This window comes from Marmota monax, unplaced genomic scaffold (assembly GCF_021218885.2).
Source record: "Marmota monax isolate L192 unplaced genomic scaffold, Marmota_monax_Labrador192_F-V1.1 WCK01_AAM20220418_F8-fsc00179, whole genome shotgun sequence".
Taxonomy (NCBI): domain Eukaryota; kingdom Metazoa; phylum Chordata; class Mammalia; order Rodentia; family Sciuridae; genus Marmota; species Marmota monax.
In genome coordinates this window covers 777292-803356 of record NW_026695200.1, presented here as the reverse complement: position 1 = coordinate 803356, position 26065 = coordinate 777292, and the positions used below count along the sequence as shown (strand labels likewise).

The 26065-nt window shown below is 40.1% G+C and overlaps 1 protein-coding gene across 6 annotated transcripts in view; it reads right to left on the bottom strand.

Moving 5' to 3' along the window:
- The window catches only part of Herc2 (HECT and RLD domain containing E3 ubiquitin protein ligase 2), a 190168-nt gene that overhangs the window by 42389 nt on the left and 121714 nt on the right, over positions 1-26065 (bottom strand). For all 6 annotated transcript variants that reach the window (XM_058574077.1, XM_058574074.1, XM_058574078.1 and 3 more), the window contains exons 60-69: positions 25966-26056; positions 25355-25532; positions 25088-25169; positions 24831-25002; positions 23697-23841; positions 22781-23006; positions 15815-15986; positions 14059-14245; positions 12803-12943; positions 880-1071 (exon numbers count right to left, since the gene is read on the bottom strand). In XM_058574077.1, the coding sequence (XP_058430060.1) occupies positions 880-1071; positions 12803-12943; positions 14059-14245; positions 15815-15986; positions 22781-23006; positions 23697-23841; positions 24831-25002; positions 25088-25169; positions 25355-25532; positions 25966-26056 (1586 nt within the window). The remainder of the gene's footprint in view (positions 1-879; positions 1072-12802; positions 12944-14058; positions 14246-15814; positions 15987-22780; positions 23007-23696; positions 23842-24830; positions 25003-25087; positions 25170-25354; positions 25533-25965; positions 26057-26065) is intronic.

Here is a 26065-nt window from a genome sequence, read left to right as displayed (position 1 = left end):
CACAGGAACCTATTCAAATTTAAAATTAAGCTTAAGTAAAATTAAAACTTTATTTCTTCAGGTATACTAGCCATATTGCAAGTGTTCAATTGCCACTTGTGTCTGGTGGCCACAATTCTGCATAGCTCAGATATAGAACATTTCCACAATGATAGAAAATACAGTCTTACTGGACCCAATGTTACTGAATATGTAGAACTATCGTGATATTAGAACACAAAGAGTTAGTTCAAAGAAACAAAAATAGAAAAATAAAACCATCTGTAAATAGACCCAAACATATCCAGTAAATACTCTAAAAGAGTGTGATAAAAGTAGTTTTCAAATCACTGGGAAAAGGGTAGATTATTCCAAAAATAATGTTTGGGCAACTAGTTTGCCATTTAGGAAAAAATAAAGTGGAATCATTACTTTATTCCTTACATCAAGATCAATCCCAGGTGGCTAAAAACTGTAAACATAATTAATGAAACCATAAAAATAATTAGAAGAAAATGTAACAGTTTCTTTAAGTTTTTTTTTCCCCAGCTTAACACAAAAAAATGGGGGTGAAGTGTGAAAAGCCTGGCAGATTTGACTCCTTAAAAATTAGAAAAAAAAAAGGAAAACTGCAAAAACTTATTTAAGGGACTTACTTAATAAATTCTACAAATCATTAAAAACAAGACACACAATCCATTTCTGAAACAGGTAAAACATAGCACTGGGGAAATGATGGGATCTTGTAATTTAAAGAAGTACTTCTAAACTGACATCTACTAGGATGAATCTAGCACAAAAGCATGCATGAAAAACAGCTGTGTGTCCCCTGCAAAGGAGGCTGGCCTGAATGGAGAAGGGAGATGGAGCAGGCAGCCCCCAATATTCCCCATCACTCACCTGTGGATAGGCAGTGCCCATGCCAGACAGCACGGCTGACAGGACATCCCGGCCCCTGTCCCCTGCTCGGCTGCACACTGACAGCTTGAGCAGGTCCACCACCACACGGGTGTCATCTGCGATCAGAAGACTGGTGAACTCATCCAAGGACTGAGGCTCTGGGCCTGATGTTTTATTTTGGCTTTCAACATCCTAAATTAAATGACATCCAACAATTAAAATGAGAAATAATATTCAGTAGATTCACCTGTTTACCCATGAACTGAAAGGACATGTGACTACCAGTAAGGTAGAGGCATAAAAAACCAAATTAAGAAATGGCAGGTCCTTAATACATTCCATGAACTAGGTTTTCTTTTTTTTTTTTAATTTTTTATTGTTGGTTGTTCAAAACATTACAAATTTCTTGACATATCATATTCCACACTTTGATTCAAGTGGGTTATGAACTCCCACCTTCACCCCATACACAGATTGCAGAATCACATCAGTTACACATCCATTGATTTACATATTGCCATACTAGTGCCTGTTGTGCTCCGCTGCCTTTCCCATCCTCCCCCCTCCCCCCTCCCCACCTCTCCCCTCCCCTCCCCTCCTCACTCTCTACCCCATACACTGTATAACCCTGAGGGTCTCCTTCCATTTCCATGCAATTTCCCTTCTCTCTCCCTTTCCCTCCCACCTCTCATCCCTGTTAAATGTTAATCTTCTTCTCCTGCTCTTCGTCCCTACTCTGATCTTAGTTACTCTCCTTATATCAAAGAAGACATTTGGCATTTGTTTTTTAGGGATTGGCTAGCTTCACTTAGCATAATCTGCTCTAATGCCATCTATTTCCCTGCAAATTCTATGATTTTGTCATTTTTTAATGCAGAGTAATACTCCATGTGTATAAATGCCACATTTTTTTTATCCATTCGTCTATTGAAGGGCATCTAGGTTGGTTCACAGCCTTGCTATTGTGAATTGTGCTGCTATGAACATCGATGTAGCAGTGTCCCTGTAGCATGCTCTTTTTAGGTCTTTAGGGAATAGACCAAGAAGGGGAATAGCTGGGTCAAATGGTGGCTCCATTCCCAGCTTTCCAAGAAATCTCCATACTGTTTTCCAAATTGGCTGCACCAATCTGCAGTCCCACCCGCAATGTACAAGTGTACCCTTTTCCCCACATCCTCGCCAGCACTTGTTGTTGTTTGACTTCATAATGGCTGCCAATCTTACTGGAGTGAGATGGTATCTTAGGGTGGTTTTGATTTGCATTTCTCTGACAGCTAGAGATGGTGAGCATTTTTTCATGTACTTGTTGATTGATTGTATGTCCTCCTCTGAGAAGTGTCTGTTCAGGTCCTTGGCCTATTTATTGATTGGGTTGTTTGTTCTCTTATTGTCTAATTTTTGGAGTTCTTTGTATACTCTGGATATTAGGGCTCTATCTGAAGTGTGAGGAGTAAAGATTTGTTCCCAGGGTGTAGGCTCCCTATTTACCTCTCTTATTGTTTCTTTTGCTGAGAAAACACTTTTTAGTTTGAGTAAGTCCCATTTGTTGATTCTAGTTATTAACTTTTGTGCTATGGGTGTCCTATTGAGGAATTTGGAGCCCGACCCCAACGAACGTAGATCGTAGCCAACTTTTTCTTCTATCAGACGGCGTGTCTCTGATTTGATATCAAGCTCCTTGATCCATTTTGAATTCACTTTTGTGCATGGCGAGAGAAAGGGATTCAGTTTCATTTTGTTGCATATGGATTTCCAGTTTTCCCAGCACCATTTGTTGAAGATGCTATCCTTCCTCCATTGCATGCTTTTAGCCCCTTTATCAAATATAAGATAGTTGTAGTTTTGTGGATTGGTTTCTGTGTCCTCTATTCTGTACCATTGGTCCACCCGCCTGTTTTGGTACCAGTACCATGCTGTTTTTGTTACTATTGCTCTGTAGTATAGTTTGAAGTCTGGTATCGCTATACCGCCTGATTCACACTTCCTGCTTAGCACTGTTTTTGCTATTCTGGGTCTTTTATTTTTCCATATGAATTTCATGATTGCTTTCTCTATTTCTACAAGAAATGCCGTTGGGATTTTGATTGGCATTGCATTAAACCTATAGAGAACTTTTGGTAATATCGCCATTTTGATGATGTTAGTTCTGCCTATCCATGAACAGGGTATATTTTTCCATCTTCTAAGATCTTCTTCTATTTCTCTCTTTAGGGTTCTGTAGTTTTCATTGTATAAGTCTTTCACCTCTTTTGTTAGGTTGATTCCCAAGTATTTTACTTTTTTTTGAAGATATTGTGAATGGAGTGGTTGTCCTCATTTCCATTTCAGAGGATTTGTCGCTGATATACAGGAATGCCTTTGATTTATGCGTGTTGATTTTATATCCTGCCACTTTGCTGAATTCTTTATTAGCTCTAATAGTTTCTTTGTAGAGCCTTTTGGGTCTGCTAGGTATAGAATCATATCATCTGCAAATAGTGATAATTTAAGTTCTTCTTTTCCTATTTTGATGCCTTTAATTTCTTTCATCTGTCTAATTGCTCTGGCCAGTGTTTCGAGAACTATGTTGAACAGAAGTGGAGAGAGAGGGCATCCCTGTCTTGTTCCAGATTTTAGAGGGAATGCCTTCAGTTTTTCTCCATTCAGAATGATGCTAGCCTGAGGCTTAGCATAGATTGCTTTTACAATATTGAGGTATGTTCCTGTTATCCCTAGTTTTTCTAGAGTTTTGAACATAAAGGGATGCTGTACTTTGTCAAATGCTTTTTCCGCATCTATCGAGATGATCATATGGTTCTTATTTTTAAGTCTATTGATGTGGTGAATAACATTTATTGATTTCCGTATATTGAACCAGCCTTGCATCCCAGGGATGAATCCTACTTGATCATGGTGCACAATTTTTTTGATATGTTTTTGTATCCGATTCGCCAGAATTTTATTGAGGATTTTTGCATCTAGGTTCATTAGAGATATTGGTCTGTAGTTTTCTTTCTTTGAAGTGTCTTTGTCTGGTTTAGGTATCAGGGTGATGTTGGCCTCATAGAATGAATTTGGAAGTTCTCCCTCTTTTTCTATTTCCTGAAGTAGCTTGAAAAGTATTGGTATTAGTTCTTCTTTAAAGGTTTTGTAAAATTCTGCTGTATACCCATCCAGTCCTGGGCTTTTCTTAGTTGGTAGTCTTTTGATGGTTTCTTCTATTTCCTCAATTGATATTGGTCTGTTTAGGTTGTCTATATCCTCCTGACTCAATCTGGGCAGATCATATGACTTAAGAAATTTATCGATGCCTTCACTATCTTCTAATTTATTGGAGTATAGGGATTCAAAATAGTTTTTGATTATCTTCTGTATTTCTGAAGTGTCTGTTGTGATATTGCCTTTTTCATCCCGTATGCTAGTAATTTGAGTTCTCTCTCTTCTTCTCTTCGCTAGCATCGCTAAGGGTCTGTCGATTTTGTTTATTTTTTCAAAGAACCAACTTTTACTTTTGTCAATTTTTTCAATTGTTTCTTTTGTTTCGATTTCATTAATTTCAGCTCTGATTTTAATTATTTCTTGCCTTCTACTTCTTTTGCTGTTGTTTTGCTCTTCTTTTTCTAGGATTTTGAGATGAAGTATGAGATCATTTATTTGTTGGTTTTTTCTTTTTTTAAGGAATGAACTCCAAGCAATGAATTTTCCTCTTAGAACTGCTTTCAATGTGTCCCATAGATTCCAATATGTTGTGTCTGTGTTTTCATTTATCTCTAAGAATTTTTTAATTTCCTCCTTGATGTCTTCTATAACCCATTGATCATTCAGTAACCTATTGTTCATTCTCCAAGTGATGTATGCTTTTTCCTTCCTTCTTTTATCGTTGATTTTCAGTTTCATTCCATTATGATCAGATAAGATGCATGGTATTATCTCTACTCCTTTATATTGTCTAAGAGTTGCCCTGTGACATAATATATGATCTATTTTTGAGAAGGATCCATGTGCTGCTGAGAAAAAAGTGTAACTGCTTGATGTTGGGTGGTATACTCTACATATGTCAATTAAGTGTAGGTTATTAATTGTGTTATTGAGTTCTATAGTTTCCTTTTCAACTTTTGTTTGGAAGATCTGTCCAGTGGCGAGAGAGGTGTGTTGAAGTCTCCCATGATTATTGTATGGTGGCCTATTAGACTCTTGAACTTGAGAAGAGTTTGTTTGACGAACATAGCTGCATCATTGTTTGGGGCATAAATATTTATGATTGTTATGTCTTGTTGGTGTATGGTTCCCTTAAGCAGTATGTAGTGTCCCTCTTTATCCCTTTTGATTAACTTGGGCTTGAAATCTATTTTATTTGATATGAGTATGGACGCTCCTGCTTGTTTCCGAAGTCCATATGAGTGATATGATTTTTCCCAACCTTTCACCTTCAGCCTATGTATGTCTTTTCCTATCAAATGCGTCTCCTGTAGGCAGCATATTGTTGGGTCTTGTTTTGTGATCCATTCTACTAGCCTGTGTCTCTTAATTGGTGAGTTTTAGCCATTAACATTTAGGGTTATTATTGAGATATGGGTTGTTCTTCCAGCCATATTTGTTTATTTATGTTACTAAACATGGTTTGTTTTCCTCTTTGATTATTTCCCCCCCCTTTACTGTCCTACCTCCCACTGTTGGTTTTCATTGTTATTTTCCATTTCCTCTTCCTGTAATGTTTTGGCGAGGATGTTTTGAAGAGATGGTTTTCTAGCTTCGAATTCTTTAAACTTTTGTTTATCGTGGAAGGTTTTAATTTCATCTTCCATCCTGAAGCTTAATTTCGCTGGATACACAATTCTTGGTTGGAACCCATTTTCTTTCAGTGTTTGAAATATGTTATTCCAGGATCTTCTAGCTTTCAGAGTCTGTGTTGAAAGGTCAGCTGTTATCCTGATTGGCTTACCCCTAAATGTAATCTGCTTCCTTTCTCTTGTAGCTTTTAAAATTCTCTCCTTATTCTGTATGTTGGGCATCTTCATTATAATGTGTCTAGGTGTGGATCTCTTATGATTTTGCACATTCGGCGTCCTGTAGGCTTCTAGGATTTGGGATTCTGTCTCATTCTTCAAGTCTGGGAAGTTTTCTCATATTATTTCATTGAATAGACTGCTCATTCCTTTGGTTTGGAGCTCTGTACCTTCCTGTATCCCAATGACTCTTAAGTTTGGTCTCTTAATGTTATCCCATATTTCTTGGATGTTCTGCTCATGGTTTCTTAACAGTCTTGCTGAGCTGTCTATGTTCTTTTCAATTTGAAATACTTTGTCTTCATTGTCTGATGTTCTATCTTCTAAGTGTTCTACTCTGCTGGTAGTATTCTCCATTGAGTTTTTAAGTTGGTTTATTGCTTCCTGCATTTCTAGGATTTCTGTTTGTTTGTTTTTTATAACCTCTATCTCCCTGTATAGTTGATCCTTTGCTTCCTGGATTTGTTTGCGTAATTCATTGTCGAAGTGATCTTTCATTGTCTGATATTGCTGTCTAATGTCTTCCTTGATACTCCAGATCATCTGAAGCATGTATATCCTGAATTCTTTATCTGACATTCCATCTGCTGCAGCTGTTACCTCTTCTAAAGTTGCGTTGACCTGCATTGCTTGTGATCCTTTCTTTCCTTGTCTTTTCATACTGCTTGCGTATCTTTCCTGCAGGCGCGGGCGGCGGCTCTGCTCTCTCCTTATTCCAATTGGGGTGTCGTGACTACCACGCCGGCAGGTCACTGGGCCTGTTCTGGGCGCTGGCGGCGGCTCTGTTCTGCCCCTACTCCAATTGGCGTGACGAGTGTACCACGCCGGCAGGCCACCGGGCCTGATCCGCCGGTCGGTTGCAGGTTTGCCTACACTGCAGGCGCGGGCGGCGGCTCTACTCTGCCCCTACTCCAAATGGGGTGACGTGTCTGTCGTACCGGCAGGCCACTGGGCCTGTCCCGCTGGTCGGTCGCAGATCTGCCCACCTTTCGGGCACAGGTGGTGGCTCTGCTCTGCCCCTACTCCAATTGGGGTGTCGTGGCTACCCTGCCTGCAGGTCGCTGGGCCTGTTCCTGGCATGGGCGGCGACTCTGCTCTGCCCCTACTCCAATTAGGGTGGTGTGTGTACCACGCCGGCAGGCTCCTGGCCTGATCCGCCGGTCTGTCGCAGGTCTGCCTACCTTGCAGGTGCGGGCGGCGGATCTGCCCTGCCCCTCCTACCACGCCTGCGGACCCCTGGGCCTGATCTGCAGGTTGGTCACAGGTCTGCTCACCCTGCGGGCACGGGTGGCAGTTCCGCTCTGCCCCCACTCCAATTGGGTTCACGTGACCACCACACCGGCAGGGCCTGATCCGGGCGTGGGCGAAGGATCTGCTCTGCCCCTACTCCAGTTGGGGTGACGTGTGTACCACGCTGGCAGGCCACTGGGCCTGACCCGCCAGTCTGTCACAGGTCTGTTTACCTTGCAAGCGCGGGCGGCGGCTCTGCCCTGCCCCTCCTACCACGCCCGTGTACCACTGGGTCGCGGGTCTGCCCACCTTGCGGGCGCGGGTGGCAGCTCCACTCCGCCCCCTCTCCAATTGGGGTCACACGGTCACCATGCTGGCGAGCCGCTGGGCCTGCTCCGGGCGCTGGCGGCGGCCCGGCTCCTCCCCTCTGGCTCGACGACAAATCGAGGAGACTCGGGTGTCTGTGCCTCACCCCCCCCCCCTACCAGGAGACCAACTGTTTCTGTCGCCGCTGGTATTGATGAAGTTCTCTCCTCCGCCACTTTCTGATGACATCAGATCTCTGTCATGTTGGTATCCTATGTGAATGGCAGCATTTCGTTCCCCTTGCCGGGCAACCAAAGCAACGGGTGAGTCCTGACCGGCCCTCAGCAGGACCCGGACCGAGAAGCAGTTTCCTCGGGCTCCTAGCCCTGGGCCAGGGCAGCTCCCCGCTCCGTGCTCGGTGTATGCTCTGATAAGAGTAGGCTCCACGAAGCAGCCCCCGCGGGCTCAGTTCCAACTCGGCCGCTTAGTGCTTGGTGTATGCTCTGATAGGAGCAGGGTCCAAGAAGCAGCCTCCGCAGGCTCCCCAGCCCTGGGCCAGGGCGGTTCCGGGAGCCGGAACTCGGCCGCCCTGCGCTCGGTGTTCGCTCCGATAAGAGCAGGTTCTAAGAAGCACCCAGGCACTGAGCCCGAGCAATCTGTCTGCAAGCCGCAGGCGAATGGCAGCCTGAAATTACCTGTTCTATGGCTGAATGAGCTGCGGTCATTCGAACACAGGGATGGTGACGTCAGCTTTCCAACATGGTGGCTGCTGGCCTCCTCTGTGGTCTGACCGGTGTGGAGAACCGAGATGGACTGTTTCCTTCCCCCGTCTCAAACCCAGAATTCAGCCCTGAGTACGGTGCTTACACGGCTGGCAGAAACTGCAGCGCTGTATTCCTGCGTCGCTATCTCCTCGTTTCCCAGCGCGCGCTGCAGACTCTAGCCGCGGGGCGATTTGCTGAATAAGCAGTGTTACCCTCCGTGCGACAAACCTCTCGCGTTTGAGTCCCCGTAGCCGATCCTCGTGCGATGGAAATCCTTCCTCCAGGTTCCAGAGCACCCCACTATTGCTGGAAATTCCTAACAAGATAGCCTTTAGCCGTCCTGACTTTTCATACTCCCACACAGTGAAGCAGCACACAGGGGCAATGCACTCCCCTCGCCGCCATCTTCCATGTACTAGGTTTTCAAGACTATTAACTGTTTTACAATATCACCAATACAATCTCTCAAAGCGAAATACCTTAAACTATAAAGAAACGGCAGCTTACTACTGTGTCATTGATAGACATTATAGGAGAAGACCAGGAATGAAGTTGCACCAATTGAGACCTATTCCTTACCCATCAGATATGCTTGGTGATCTTCTATCAACTAAATTTTACACTATAACTTTACATATCTTTGTCTTGAATCTCTCCATAATGCTTTCTAGACTCTTCTCCATGTAACACATTATCTATAATCTTCTGCTCCTTGGATTCTTTGGAAAAGATAATATGTAAAAGTCTTCTCTTTTTTACTATTTCTCTTTTACTTGCCTCTCCTACTACCAGCTTAAACACATTGCAGCTGTAATAATTCACATTTTCTCTTTTTTAGCAGAGTAAAGGAACACACTTGTTTGCTGTGAGCTATTTCCCCAGCATCAGTGTCCTATCCCAAGTCCCCACCATGTGAGGCGCCTCACCCAGGTCAGCTGCCCCACCTGCCTTGTCCAGTGTACAAGAACCTCCTGGAGGTAAGTCTAGGGCTAGACTCATGGAAAGGGACAAGTCAAGTCATCAAAGCTGGGGCATCCACAGCTTCTGGCCCTAGAGTGGGAAACGCTATGACCCTGTGTAGAACAGAGGTAGGAACTAACCCTTCATGCTCCCCAGGTAGAGTCACGCTCACCTAGAAAGAAAGAGCCAGAGAAGTGCCTCTTATCTCCTGCTTCCTGAACCTCAGGAAATATAGCACAATTCTTTTCAGAAACAGAAATGAGCCAGAGAAACACAGCCCTACACGAAGAACCCTAAGGGGAATGTGATGTGCTCTGGACACTATGGGCTGGGACAAGATTCTTCCTTTAGAGAGCAGACCTTTGCATGGAGATCCAGGAAGTAAGCAAGTGAAATTCATTAGAAATGATGAAATTCCAGAATATGACTCAGTGAAGCACAGCAAAAGCATCCAGGGGAATATATTATATATAATATCTTCAGTCTTGAAATTGAAATGTATCCTTTTTCTCCTTGGGTGGGGATGTTTAAAAAAATAGAAAATATGCCTAGAGGAACTGATAAAAAGGCAAAGTACTAGCAGCATATCCTTAAACATGAATCACAGCCCAATACTAAAATGAAAATTACTTCACCATAATTTATGAGACACATCAAAATGAAAACAAAAGGAATTTAGAGGTATAACCTGGACAACACCTGTGTTTCATAAATAAATATGCAGGGAAAAAAAGTATTATCCTTCTACCTAAAGCAAAAATTGTGCCTTCTTTAAAATAATTTCTGTGTTAAACCCTCAATTCCAGGAGACTTTCAGAAATCAGAAGTTGATTCCAGAGATTATTACCACAGATGGTTCTGAAAAATTTCCATAAAACTTATTTTCTGCCATAAAGGGTTCCAAATGTAATTGAAAATAATGCTTGTTTTTCTCCAAGGTTGGCGGGCAAGAGAGAGTGTGCAAGCATGGTAGGGCACCCTGGTGTGGGGCTGGGCAGGGTATCCACAGATATGGTACCTGGTGTGGCAGAGTCAAGTGAGGAAGGTACCATAGTTTAGACAAGCCAGCATGGAGGTAGGGTTAGGACCACAGGTCAAGTAGCATGAAGAGGTGGTCCCCAGGAAGGACAGACTGGTTTTGAGCACCAGAGGCTATTCAGAGAAAGAAAGGTACCCAAAAGCGGATGGGTGGCAGTCAAAATGGAAGACTGGTTATCTAAGGAGACCAAACCACAAGTAAATAGCTTGTAAATGACAAGAGCCTGGTTCCTTACTTTCAGAGATAAGAGTCATAAATACAAAAAAAGAGTGAAAACTAAAATAAATCCTAGTTAGACGCAAATCAATTGTAGTGGTGTGAACCAGTATTACACACACACACACACACACGTGCACACACGCGCACACACACACATTTATTCCCTAGCTATCATCCCAATAGCAATGAGCTCATGAAGAGCCCAACTCTTGGCTTCTAAATAACATTCTCTAATTAGTAAAAAGCAAGGACTTCCTTGGAAGATAGGTGATTCCTAAACTAAAGAATAAAACATCTTATTAAACCTGGAAATTTCTGCTGTGTCAGGAACCAAGGAAATGCTTAAAGAAGGATGGGAACATATCAGCAAAAGATAAAAATTCCACCAAGAATTAACACCAATTCTTCACAAACTTTTTATCCAAACCAGAAACAGAAACCACAAGACAATTACCAATCAGTAGCCCTTATGAATATAGATGCAAAACTCCCCAATAATATGGTAGAACCAAATCCAGTAACATATAAAAGGATTAGACACCAGAGAATATAGAAAGGAGGGTAAGAAACTCTGGTGTTGGACTAGAACTCAAAGTATTGATTTGAATCAGCTTTTGTTACACAGGTAAGATGTAAAAGAAATAAATACTCACACACACATATATATTTAACTGCTAAAAGGGCCAAAACAAAAACACCCAGTAACCAATCACCTCAATCTTGATTTCCAAATCTTGTGTTCCACTAAAAAGAACCAGGGCTCTTTAGAACAATGGCCAATTCCAGGGCAGGGGCAGAGTAGGTGCAAGATGAGTATAGAGCCAGGCGTGGTGGCACATGTCTATAATCCCAGCAGCTTGGGCAGCTGAGGTAGGAGGATCACGAATTCAAAACCAGCTGCAACAACTTAGTAGGGCCCTAGGTAACTCAGTAAGACCCTGTCTCTAAATCAAAATATATTTTAAAAGGGCTGGGGATGTGGCTCAGTGGTTAAGCTCCCCTGGGTTCAATCCCTGTACCTACCCCTTTTTTATTTATATATATATATATGATGAACATGGAACACACTATTGCCAGAAAGTAAGGAAAAGGTCAAAGGATTATAGGGACACCTCAGAATGTCAAAGAAACCAGCCCAAAAGGTATGGCCAGTCTGGGACAAATGATGATAGCAACAAATGTCAATATTTGAATAAAATAGGAATCCATGAGTCTATACCAATATAACAGGTAGGTAAAGTGGGTAAGTAGGTAGGTTGGTAGGTAGATGACAGAAGTTAAACAGACAATGAGAAGGGAAAGCTCTCCCTTACAGAAGAAGAGTAACAATTTTATCCTGTAAGAAATGAGAAATTTGAAAAATGATCACAAGACAACCACCATAGTCATTAATAATAAGTTCAGCTAGAATCATTAATGCATTCCAAATTACTAGTGAATAAAATATGAGGAGGAACGATATCTAGAGAGTCTCAAAGTATATCCTCAGAAGTACTTAATAACACACTAACTTCCACTGGAGAAACGCTTAGCCAAGGGATAATAGTTACATCATCAGAGAAGCAGCAAATCTACGATGCAACTCTGATCATTCCTGTGCTGGTTCTGTCAAAATGAAGTATTTTAGAATTGTCCTGTATTAAAGATTAACAAGATAGTACAAAATTGTAGGCTGGATGCTAGACCTAGGAAGACAGTATCAGGACAATGAACACCAGCTGAATAGGTCTGTGAATTAGAAGAGAACCTGGGTCACTTTTGATGTCCCGATACTCAAGAAATACACTAGGAAATGATAAGCTTTATGTCCTAGCACTTCCATAAATGATTCAAAATATAGCCAGCAACTTTGCCGCAGTCTGGCTGGGCACGAATAACCAAGCCGCCACAAAGCCTTGTAAGTTCAAACAGCAACTACTTTATTTCAACTCTCACGGGCACTGCACATGCGCTTTTCCGCCAACGCCACCTACAGGGCCCTCTCCCAGGACCACCACACACCAACCGGAAATCCCTCCTCCAGAAATCCCTCCTCCGGTACTTCCCCAACCAATGGGAACTCTCCGGAAATCCCCGAGAGAACTCCAAAGTAGCGTGAGAACTCCAAAGTAGAGGGCGCCCTAGGCAGCAAGAGCCGACCCATTGCCCGACAGTAAAGGTCAAATATACAATACAATCAATCCAGCATCACAGCAATTATATATAGCTTAACTCAAATCATCATCTCAATGGTTCGCTGGCATCACCTTTCAAACATTCCCCCTGGCAAATGCCAGGAGTCATTCTGACCTGCCATAGCTCTCAACACAACTTGAGAACCTAGGTGGGTGCCCCATGTTTTATCTCTAAATATTATTTCTGTTACTGTTTTATACATTTAAGATTATTTCAAATTAAGAAGTTAAAGATGACTTCCTGACCTCTTTGGTTTTAGTCATGGTTTCTGCAATGATGCTGGCAGCTCCTGGGTCATCTGTCACTGGGATAAATGGCCTAGAGGAGGCTGAGGGAGCAGATGGGGTCACTGCAGAGGGAGTCACAGCATCCTCAGAGCAGACAATCTAAATGGAGAATACACCAGAGAGAAAGTTTAAGTAGAAAAGCTCAGCAACAGCAGTCTTTTACACAAGCCCAAAGATGTCTTCTCAAAAAGCTCCTGGGGGTGGGTAGGGGGCTGGGGTTGTGGCTTAATGGTAGAGCGCTTGCCTAGCATGTGTGAGGCACTGGGTTCAATTCTCAGCACCACATAAAATAAATAAAATAAAGATATTGTGTCCAACTAAAACAACAACAACAACAACAAAAAGCTACCGGGAGCCAGGCTGAGACAGGAGGATCACGAGTTCAAAGCCAGCGTCAGCAAAAGCATGGTGCTGAGCAACTCAATGCGACCCTGTCTCTAAGTAAAATACAAAATAGGGCTGGGAATGAGGCTCAGTGGTCAAGTGCCCCTGAGTTCAATCCCCAGTTCCCACCCTGCGCACCCGCCTCCAAAAAAGCTACTGGGGGCCAGGCGTAATGGCACAAGCCTATATCCTATCAGCTCTGAAAACTGCAGCAAAGGAATCACGATTTCTAAGCCAGCCTCAGCAACAGCGAGGCACTGAGCAACTCAGTGAGACCCTATCTCTAAATAAAATACAGAATAGAGCTGGGGATGTGGCTCAATGGTTGAGTGCCCCTGAGTTCAATCCCCAATACTGCCCCCCCCCAGGGGAAAAAAAAAAAAAAACTATTGGGGGCCATTTGGAATGTTCCAGATTTTACAAAGGCCACACAGTGCTCACACCACACATCGGCTACCACCCACCAGTGGGCCTGAAGCAGACCTGCAAAGTCAACCACATTCTTATTTCCAGGAAAACCTATTAATATTCAATAGCAGGTCATATGACTCAGACTAAAATGAACTCACCTCTCTTCATGAGGTATACTTTCTCCAAATAAGTTACAAGACCTTTAAGGTTTCAAAGCTGTATTTAATGATTTTTTAAAAAAGAATAAACTATTTGCATTTCAACACTAGGAAAGCTCATTCATAAGCATATTTTTTTTCTAATTCAAGATCAAAATCAAAAACAGCAAAAATTAAGTGAAAAAAATGACACATTATACTAGACACAAAGAAGTTAACTTTTTCTTTCTGATCTAATATGGTGTTCAGATTTACTTTTACCTCTCTCTTTTCTTGCCATGGATTTGGACTCAATCTGTCTTCAATGTCAATAGCCAGCATGCATTCCTCTCCATTTATGGGACTGGCCATGGCAGAGGCATCGGAAGTGGGTGCTGAGGAGGAGAATGAGGGACACTCCACCGGGGCAATCATGCCAGCTGGCATCAGGGCCCCAACCACTGCATCCCTGTCAGAACAGAAAGCCAGGCCTGCAGTGAGGTGCCTGCCACATATGACAGGATGAACAAAGTGGAATGATCACTCCCTGAAACACATCCTTGTTTTTATAGGACATATATAAAGAATTTCACAAAAACATCATTACCAGGTACCCATTCTCTATAAGCTAAAATCTTATTATGGCCAGATCTTATTTATAGCCACATACCACAAAACAACCTTTCAGTCAACGATGAACTGCATATATCTCATAGGACTGTATTGCATGGTAATGTCCTAGCCAGCTTAATGTGCATAACTATACTTCTTATGATATTACCTCAGAATGTATACTTACTGTTAAGTAGCATTTACTTGAATAACCATGGTAAGGACAAGTGAAAGACTTCCAAATGTAAAAACCAGACCAGAATAAGCCTCTGATTCACCCTGGGAAACCCTTTTGGGTTGCTGTTAGAGACTACAGACTGGATAATTGAATATCAAGAATGTTTGTGTTTGGGCTGGGGATGTGGCTCAAGCAGTAGTGCACTCGCCTGGCATGCGTGCGGCCCGGGTTCGATCCTCAGCACCACATACAAACAAAGATGTTGTGTCCGCCGAAAACTAAAAAATAAATATTAAAAATTCTCTCTCTCTCTCTCTCTCTCTCTAAAATATATATAAAAGAATGTTTGTGTTTACTGAAAGCCTGCCACATACCAGGTAGCAAGGACTAAATGTCCTCTCAATGACTGGCTTTGTTCTAAAGCTCATGTTCCTATATAAGTACATCTTGCGAGTTCCACTCCCAATAATACATTTAGAGATAGGCAATTCACTCAGGCTATTCTATGGATTGCATCTTGAATGTCTACCAAAGGCCCATGTGTTAAAGGCTTGGTCCCCAGGGTGGTACTATTGGGAGATGAAGGATTCTTGAAGAGGTAAAGCCTAGTGGGAGGCGTTTAGGCCACTGGGGATATGCCCCTGAGTGAGACAGGAGACCCTGATCCCTTTCTCCTTTTCTTTTCAACTCCTGGTCAAGAGGTGAGTGGCTTTTCTTCTGCTGCTTGTGCCCACCATGATGTGCTACCTTGCCACAGACCCAAAGTAATGGGGATAACTAATCATGGGCTGGAAACTTCAAAACTGTGAGCCAAAATAAACCTTTTCTCTTATGATCTTGGGTATTCTGTTATAATGATGCAAAGCTGACTAATATATGCTATAAGAAAACAATAGAAAAATTCTGTAAAAGTAGTATCAAAACTCTGCCTTACTAAGTGAGTGACACTGTCTTAAACATCACTGTAAATTATAGTTAATTTTTTCTCTCCCACAAATATTAATGCTAAGAGTTTACTGACCAAAATAAAATACAAAAATGAAAATGTTCTTTAACTTGGTTTTCTGATTCCTATTTCAATACCCATTAAAATAAGCATAAAGATGCCATCAAAGGATATGTGCCTTCAACTCACAGCACTTAAAAATAATAACACAATATTCTTGGAGACATTCAGTCAATCAAAATATGACAAAAACACAACGCCTACACAGTTATAGAATTTCAAAATTTAGCATACAAGCCTACCTGGCATACATGATTTGCAGTGCTGTAAGGATATGTGATAAGGCCTGCTGTTTGGCCAGGTTTCCATCCAATGAGAGGAGAATCTTGGCAAGAGAAGGGCGATTTGGCTTAGAATTATTTGCACCACTTATTTTATTACTGGTAGCAGAAGAGTCAGCATCTGAAGGCACGCCTGAAAAATAAAAATAAAAATATGTATTCTATTTTAAGGTTATTATTTGCTCTGTTTCTATAGTTTGGCCTTTTAGACTAGTTCCAAAACATAAAAATCTATATTTTTGCTATTTCAGAGTGTATGTATTAGGCTCACAGTCTTTTCAGATAAAATAATGATTATCAGTACTTCTATAAAGAAACCATTTTCAGGGGGCTGGGGTTGTGGCTAAGTGATACAGTGTGAGGCACTGGGTTTGATCCTTAGCACAACATTAAAAAAAAAAAATGAAATAAAATAAACTATTTTAGTAAATGTTCACTAGAACTACAAAAAAGCTATAAAAAACTTTTAAAACATGCATTATATACACATAAGCTGTGAAAATGCTATCTTAACTACCTATATGTACTTCCTTCTACAAAGCAAGACCCCCCTCCCAGAAAAAAAAGACAAAAAATAATCCAAAATGACAAAAAGAGATGCTGTGTACCACTACACTGTCTTATGAGACATACATCCCAACTCACTACCCTGAGCAGAGTCAGGCAAGGAAGGCCTGGTGGGTTTCCCTGAATGAAGAATGGGGAGTCAGAAACCAGGCAGGACAACATGGCCAGAGGCTAGAGGTCAGGACCAGAGAAAGTGAGTGTTCCAAAGAGCCCAGGGAATGTGCAGGTACCTTCCCCCACCCGAGCCAAGGATTCAACAGAAGCTGATGGAAACATGTAAAAAACTACACAAGTCAAATTTTAAAAACACCTGAAAGGAGTAGAGGCACAGTACCCATCAAACATGCAAGGCCCAGAGTAGCCGTTATTCCCATCAGCCAGACTGGAAGACCTCACAGTTCACAAGGCATGGGAAGAGTACTCAGAAAACTCTTTGTCCCCATGGTAGGGAATAATTAGCTCCATCTTAAACTACCAAATCTAAACCCAGGTCAAAACAGAGTCAAATGGCTTCAGAGTAACTTAACCATATTAAAGCTCAAGATTTATAGATACAGGGCTGGGGTTGTGACTCAGTGGTAGAGCAATTGCCTGGCATATGTGAGGCACTGGGTTTGATCCTCAGCACCACATAAAAATAACAAATAAAAATAATATTGTGTTTATTTACAACTAAAAAATTTTTTTAAACTTAAAAATCTCCGAAAACATCAAAGACACAATTCATGATATATGGCATTTGATCAAACATTATCATGTAGGTGGAATGGCAAGAAAATACAAAAAAAAAAAAGAAAGAAAACAGAAAAATCAGTAAAGCACAGACTTGTTCTTTGAGAACAATATAAGAAACAAGAAATTGTATCACTATAGATTCCATTAACTTTAAAAAGGAAATAAGCACATACTGAGATCAACTTTATGCCAGTAAATTCAACAAGTAAGATAAAATGGACAATTTATGTCAAAGACACAAATCCTACTAGAAAATAAGTATTTATTAAAGCAATAAAATTTATAGTTAAAAAATTACACAAACATACACATACATACACACACACACACAGAGAAAACTCTAGGCCTGGCTGTCTTTACTAATGAATTCTCCTGAAATAATAATTCTACACAAATTTAAAAGATAACTGAAAAGAAGGGAATACCAGACATCCCAATCTATGAGGCCAGCATTATCCTGATATCAAAGCTAGACAGACATTACAATAAACAGTACAGACCAACATTACTTATCAACAGGAATGTAAAAGTTCTTAACTTCTTTATATTAATGTTAACATAATTCATAATTTATATTATACTGCATTATATACATTATAACATTTTATTAATATATACAATATTGACATACTATATAAACCTGAATGAAAAAGAAAATGAAACCTAACAAAATTTGCAAGATGTGCTAAAGCAGTGTTGAGAGGAAAATTTATAACACTAAAAGTTTACATTAAAAGAAGGAAAGGTCTCAAATCATCCAGGCACAGTAGCTCACACCCATAATCCCAGCTATTCAGGAGGTTGAGGCAGAATAATTATTAGGTTCTATGCCAGTGTGGGCAACTTAGCAAGACCCTATCTCAAAATAAAAAGGGCTGGGGGTATAGCCTAGAGTTGGGCTATACTTGGCCCTGGGTTCAATCCCTAGTACCAAAAGATTTTTTTTTTTTTAAAAAAAGGTCTCATACAGTTATCTATAGGCCCTACCTAAAACAACAACAACAAAATAAACCTAAAGCAAACAGAAATTAGAAACTAATGGAGACCAGAAACCAATAAAAAAGATAAGAGAAAAACAGGGAAAATTAAACAAAAAGTAAAAATCAAGTAGTGTTTATTCCAGGTGTGCAACACTGGCTCAATATTCAAAAATCAATGCAATCTACCTATCAATGCATTAAAGAAGAAAGTCCATGATTATATCAATAGAGAAAAGCCATGATGGAACTCAACATTCATTAGTGAAAAAAAAACTCTCACCTGTCTAGGAAGACAGGAGACCTTTCTTAACTTGATAAAAAGCATCTACAAGAAATCTTGGAGCTAATATCATCCTTTGTGGTGGGAGACTAAATGCTTTTCCTCTAAGATTATGAATACATCAAGCATACCAGCTCTTGCCACTCTTCTTTAACAGTCCTAAGTATTCTAGCTAATGTAAAAGGCAAGAAAAAGAAAATTATATGAATAACTGCCTCTACTTAAAAATGACACCAATGTCTATACAGAAAAGTCCAAGGTCTTGCTGGGCGTGGTGGCACAAGCCTATAATCCCAGCAGCTCAAGAGGCTGAGGCAGGAGGATTGTGAGTTCAAAGCCAGCCTCAGCAAAAGCAAGGCACTAAGCAACTCAATATTTAATATTCAATATTCAAAGACCCTGTCTCTAAATAAAATACAAAAATGGGCTGCGGATAAGGCTCAGTGATCAAGTGCCCCTGAGTTCAATCCTCGAAAATCACAGGGTAATATTAAAATTGTACAAAAATTGCACTTCTCTGTATTAATAGAAAACAAGATTACAAACACAGGGCTGGGGATGTAACTCAGTGGCAGTATGTTTGCACTGCATGTGTGAGGCCCTGGTTTCCATCCCTGCCACAAAAAATTAATCAAATTTAATAAAAATTCCATAACAAACATTTGGGGAGGGGGTTGTACTGGGGATTGAACACAGGGGTGCTTTACCACTGAGCCATATCTTCAGCCCATTTTATTTTGAAACAGGGTCTTGCTAAGTTGCTTAGGGCCTCACCAAGTGGCTGGCCTTGAACTTATGATCTTCCTGCCTAGGCCTCCTGAGTAACTGGAATTACAGGTATGTGCCACCAGACCAGGCATAATCTTGAGAGAGAGAAAGAAAGAAAGAGAGAGAAAGAGGTGATAAACATAACAAAACACATACAGAACTTGCATACTATGCTACTGTACTTAGAAGGGCACAGCAAAAATTGCTGCCTAGGGGGCTGGGATTGTGGCTCAGTGGTAGAGCACTTGCCTAGCATGTGTGAGGCACTGGGTTCGATTCTCAGCACCACATATAAATAAATGAATAAAATAAAGGTCCATCAATTTTAAAATGCTGCCTAGGCATTATAAGTAGAACATTATACCTAAGTTACTCAAGCCTGTGACCAAAAATAAGAACTGAGAGGCATCTCTCCCAGAGGCATAGGAGTCTGGGCTCCACTTTTTCTGCCTGCACTTCCTTTAAACCAACCATTCAGGTACGTGCCCACAAACTTAAAGTGACCCACACTCTATTCCCTTATTTGCACTACTAGTTGTTCTGTGTATTCTCTTTCTCTCTCCTTCTTTCTCACTCTTTATTTCTGCCTCCTGTGACCCAGAGACTAGAAGACTGACTTCCCAACTCATCATGCCCTCCTTGCCCAGGATCTGAAAGTAAAAATCTTTGAACTTGTTTTCTATTATGGTGGTGTATTAAATTGCTCCCTCCATTCAAATAACCAGGGGCTGTTTCAGTTCTCCCCGCATGAGTGATGGTAGGTCAGGCATAAACCAGACACAGACACAAGAGTCACAGGGATGTCTGCCAGCACAAATTTCCACGTGAGAAATCTTCTGGTTGCAAGCTGGACAACCAGACATTAGTCCATCTGCCAGCTAAAAAAAGCATCCTGTGAAAGGTACACACTGTTCACATCTATACACATCTGTACCAGCTCCCTTTATCTCCCATTATAGCAAGATTGATAGCTACTCTAGTACTAGAATCCCAATTTAACGAGGAGCTCTGAGAACAGATACAAACTACAAAACAAATATAAAAGAAATCAAAAGAGAACTAAATAAATCAAACTCATACCATGTTTGAGGATTGGAAAACTTTACAAAGAACAGATGCCCATCCTACCCAAGCTGATATGCAGATGTAATGCAATTTCTATCAAAATTCCAGCAAGAGTTTTTAGATATATAGGCAAGATTACTCTAAAATTTATATGGAAAGGCAAAGGAATTAGAATAGCTAAAACAATTTTGAAAGAGTTCAGAATAAGGGGAACAGTCTATTCAATTTTAAAAATTAGTATAAAGTTAATAAAATCATGACTGTGTGGTACTTACATAACAATCAGTAGAATAAAATAGAGCTCCCAAAAATACATCCACACAAATATGTGCAACTGATATTTTTTTAGTTATAGTTGGACATAATACCTTTATTTATTTATTTTTATTTGGTGCTGAGGATCAAACCCAGGGCCTCGCATGTGCTAGGCAAGCATTCTATCACTGAGCCACAACCCCAGCCCACCCAAATAATTTTTAACAAATATGTCAAAGCAATTCTGTGGAGGAAAGCCAGCTTTTCAACAAATGGACTCAAGTAAGTTAAAAAAAAAAAAACTCAATCTAAATTTCATACTTTATAGAAAGCCCATTACTTACGTATAAAACATAAAACTATAAATCTAAAAAAGAACACAGGAGAAAACCCTTTTTAAAGTATACTTAGGAGCTGGATGTGATGATGCACACCTGTAATCTCAGCCACTCAGCTGAGGCAGCAGGATCACAAGTTTAAGGCCATTCTCTGCAACTAAATGAGACCAGTCTCAAAATTTCAAAAATAAAATTAAAAGGGCTGGGGATGTAGCTCAGTGGTAGAAAAAATTCCTGTGTTCAATCCCTAGTACCAAAAAAAAAAAAGAAAAAAGAAAAAGAAATTATGCTTATGACTTAATACCAAAAATATGATCCATAAGAGAAAAATTTAATAAATAGACTATATCAAAATTAGAAACTTTCATACTATGAAGATGCAAAGATAAGCTATAGACCTGGAGAAAGCATCTGCATACCACAGAGCTGCTAAAGGACTAAAATCACCTAGAATATAAAGAACTCTCTAAACCAAATAACTAAAAACATATTCCAGAGACAGAAAAAAATCTAATTAGAAATGCCACATCTACATGTCACCAGAGATATAAATAGTAAATAAGCGCATGAAAAGATGTTTAACATTAGTCATTATGAGAACACAAATTAAAACCACAATGAAATTAATACAGACATCAGAAAGGCTAAAAGTAAAAAATAGTGGTAAAAATATGGAAGAAATTGGGTCATTCATCCACTGATAGTGAGAATGTAAACAGCATACTCTAAACAAGTTTTGCACCAAACAAAACATGAATTCTGCATATGATCCAGCAATTGCACTCTTGGGCAATTAAGCCAAACTTATTTTTACACAAATACCTAGATATGGATGACATAAACAGGTTTATTTGTAATAGCCAAAAATAGAAATCATCAAAAAAAAGTCCTTCAATGAGTGAATAAACCAGGAAATACTACTCAGTAATACTAAGGAACAAACTGGATACATGCAACAACCTGGATGAATCTCCAGAGGATTGTGCTGAGTGAAAAAAAGTATACTTCAAAAGGTTATACACACAAGGTGATGTGAAAAGACCACCAATATGCAATTATAAATTGAAAGAAGACTAAGTAGAGCCTCATCTTCATCTACACCAGAAAAGGAAGGCACAGGAAAGCTAAGAAAGCTAAGTAACTTACTCAGTCTTTATAGCTAGTAACTGGTGAACCCGGATGACACTCAGATATATAAAAAAGCAAATGGGAGCATGGGAGGGATAGACGAACTCTAGATAGGGCAAAAGGGTTGGAGGGGAAAGGAGGGGACATGGGGTAATTAATGGTGGTGGAATGTGATGATCATTATTATACAAAGTACAGGTATGAAGACACAAATTGGTGTGAATATACTATGTATACAACCAGAGATATGAAAAATTGTGCTCTATATGTGTAGTAAGAATTGTAATGCATTCCATTGTCATATATAAATTTTTTTAAAAAAAGCAAATGGTAGTGGACACTATATAACCCCCATTGAGAGAAAGAAGATGAAAACAAAATAATTATATGAGAATTTCATAGAAAGATGAAGTTCCCTGAAGAAAATTAATTATATTCCTATATGCTAGCAAGGAGCAACTTGAATGTTTCTATACAGTATCAAGGAATAAGCAATCTTTTTAAAAAGTTATAATGGTACTCATAATCTGAAACACTTGAGATAAATTTGAAAGAGATATGCAAGACCTGCACACTCAAACTATAAAATATTGCTAAGAGAAATTAAAGGCCCAAAGAGACACACAGTATTTGTTGGCTGGATTATTCAACACTGTAAAGATACCTACCCTCCCCATGCATACACAAGATTTTGTGCCTTCAGGTTCATAATACAGTTAACAACCTCCAATGTGTCAGAACTATTACAGAAATCTATAATATTGCTACAGCCTACAGAAGAAGCACAGAGAAGATACAAAAAATGCGTTACCTAAATAGGAAGCACCTAAAGGGTCTCTTGCAGTCTGGAAGAGGACCGGCTCATGGACAGAGGGTGTGGCTACATCCACAGTTGTCCATGCCACACTGTGCGATGACCCACAAGCTACTCGGGTGATCTTTTGACCTTCTAAGCCTTGCACCAATGTGGGCTTTCTATTAACTGTGGTTGTGCCATTGCCCTGTTGGCCATGATCATTGTCACCCCAAGCATATACCTGTTAGATTAAAAAAAAAAAACAAAAAAAAACCAGTTTTCAACATGTCAGATAATTTTCTTAAAATTTACTTAATGCTTAAAGTATATGCCATGGTACAGTCTTATAAAATGGCACGTGTGGAACCACAGCTAAGAAAAATTTAAGCATGAAGATGCTTGTCAACAAGTAGATATGCATGTTTACTTAATATAAATCAAATCAATTTATCCATTTTACTTTGTTATAGAACAGGGAATCCTCTCATCAACTAAGTATAGTTAACATTTTTTCCTTCATTTTGTCAAGATCAAAAACAACATACATATTTTTCAAGTAATTAGCTTTTTGACTTTACGTAATCATAGAATTCACTTTTTTTTAAAAAAAAAGTATAATAGTTTTGTTTTCATAAATGAATTTTAAAGTATGGCATCCAAAGGAGCAGAATAAGAATAAATCAAGTATTAACTTTATTTCTTTATTTCTGAAATGTAGTATGTATCTCCTCCATCAGCTATCAATTTTCTAACAAAATACTGCTAATACCTTATTAGCAGGAGGAGCACCTTCAAGGATAATTCCCATGTGGATTTTAGAATGGAATGACTTTTTCCAAGTTGCCCACTCCAAATTGTTCTGGCAAGATAAGTGCTATATCATAACCACCCTGCAGAAGGGTAGTAACATACAGGCCATTGGCATCCTTACCTGCCCTGAGTCTGTGACCGCCAGACAATGCAGGGCCCCAACAGCCACATGCACAATCTTCTTCCCTCTTAGCCCTTCCACCACCTGTGGCTTCCGCACATGCACATCAGAACCATGGCCCAGCCTGAAGTAATCGCCCTTCCCCCTGAGGAGAGGCCAACAGTGTGAATGTTAATATACAGTTACAGTCTGGCAACAATACACAAGAAAATACTCATGCTCTCACCTTTTTTAGAGACAGCTTGATGGAAACATCACACACAGCACTCAAGGTCTTTGAACTTACATCTAAAATCATACTCTATGAATTCAAAATTAATTCTGCTAGCAAAATCCTTACCAATGTAAAATGTTTTACAATATTTAAGTTACTATTGTTGACTTTTCATATAAGAGACAGAAAAGCAGACATTGCTTCCAAAGATCTATCTGATATACACTTTTTTCAAGCTGCTACTGGTCATGATTAGCACTAGGGCCCAACACAGCTTCCAAGGTTGGTCTGGCCACCACTATGCTGCACTGTAATAAAATTAAGATTTTGCAAGAATCACACATAAAATTTCTAGGACCAAAGGATGCAAATGTCTATTTTGCTCTCATTTTATCATTGGGGTTTTGGTATAGTAAGAAAGTAGAAGAAGGGGCTGGGGTTGTGGCTCAGTGGTAGAGCTCAACCTCGCACACGCGGGGCTCTGGATTTGATCCTCAGCACCACATAAAAATAAATAAAATACAGGTACTGTGTGCAACTAAAAATAAATATTTTAATAAATAAATAAAGGAAATCAGGGTATTGTGTCCAACTACAACTAAAAAATATATATATATTAAAAAAAAAAAAAAAAAGGAAAGTGGAAGAAACACTTCACAGACATCTCAACTGAATAGGAAAGGCAAGTGGGCTAAAATTTCCCTAGCATTCTTTTCAAAATGACCCATTGATAACAGGAACTTTCTCCTTGTAATATCATCATTAATCCTATTCTCAATACAAATAACAAAAAAAGATGCCAGGATAAGTTATACAATGATTTTACGAGCACCCAAGGTGGGCCTGATGTGAGGTCAAGGATCCCCACACATGCCTTACAAAGCACAGAAATGTTGGCAGCAGTGAGGTAGTATACGTACCATGTCCACACCACTCCTGACTTGGTGAGAGCCAAGGAGAACTGAGCTCCACACTCAATTTGGCACACCCCCTGGCCATTTAGTCTTTCAATGTTCTGGGGAATGTTACATCCTTCACTTCCTCCTCGGCCCAATTTTCCAAAGTCACCATCACCCCAGGAAAATACCAAACCTAGGTTTAAAAAATATTACTTAAGGCCAGCACTTCATATACATTCCTACCCACCCTCAAACTTAAAACCACAACAGGTGCTCACCTTCATCAGTGAGAGCCAGAGTCTGTGCATCTCTGCTTCCACATGCAACCTGGATTACTCTGTGACCAAGAAGGACTTTCACCTACTCAATTACAAATTTAAAGACAGAATCAAGCACAGACACCAAGAAAGTAAAGGAAATTTTTTTCCACAGACTAAAAGCCAATAATGCACATCTTTATGAACTTTCCTAGACTTGAGGCTTATCTACATTTAAAATCATCAGGTGGTAAGCTTTCTGTAAGCAACAAAAATGTGTATAATCACCATTTTGGGCTTTAGCTGTGTTGTATTATCTCCATGTCCCAACCGGCCATATTCTCCAAGGCCCCAGGTATACAGCTCCCCGCTGGACGTGAGGGCCGCACTGTGTGAGCTCCCACAGGCAATATCGCGGATGCGCTTGGTTTTCAAGGCCTCTATAAGTCTTGGCTTGTCACAGTTCCTAAAACAATATCAAATTACACTCCCTACAATCAATCCACCTGTTCTCAAAGAAGAAAGTTATCTACACTAATCTACCTTTAGTCAACAAAAGATCTTCAAACAAACTTCACTATCAAAACTTAAAACAGTATGTGAAGCCAAATCATATGTTCATCCATGTTGTTAAAAAAATTCTGGGCTGGGATTGTAGCTCAGTGGTCAAGTGTTTGCCTTGCAAATGTGAGGCACTGGGTTCAATCCTCAGCACCACAAACAAATAAATAAATAAAGGTACTGTGTCTGTATACAATTTTAAAAAATTAAGAAATATTTTTCCACATATCTAGTCCACAAACAACCTATCCTATGCAAAACAACTATTTAAAGGTACCCACTATTATTTTCAGTTACAGTTTCTGATTAAGAAGTAAGACTGAAGAAAACATTCTTACATTCTGCTGAAGTGTCCAAGTTTTCCATCATCACCTTCACCCCACGAGAACACTTTCCCATCAACGGTTAAGGCTGTGGCGTGCCGGCCACCTGCAACAT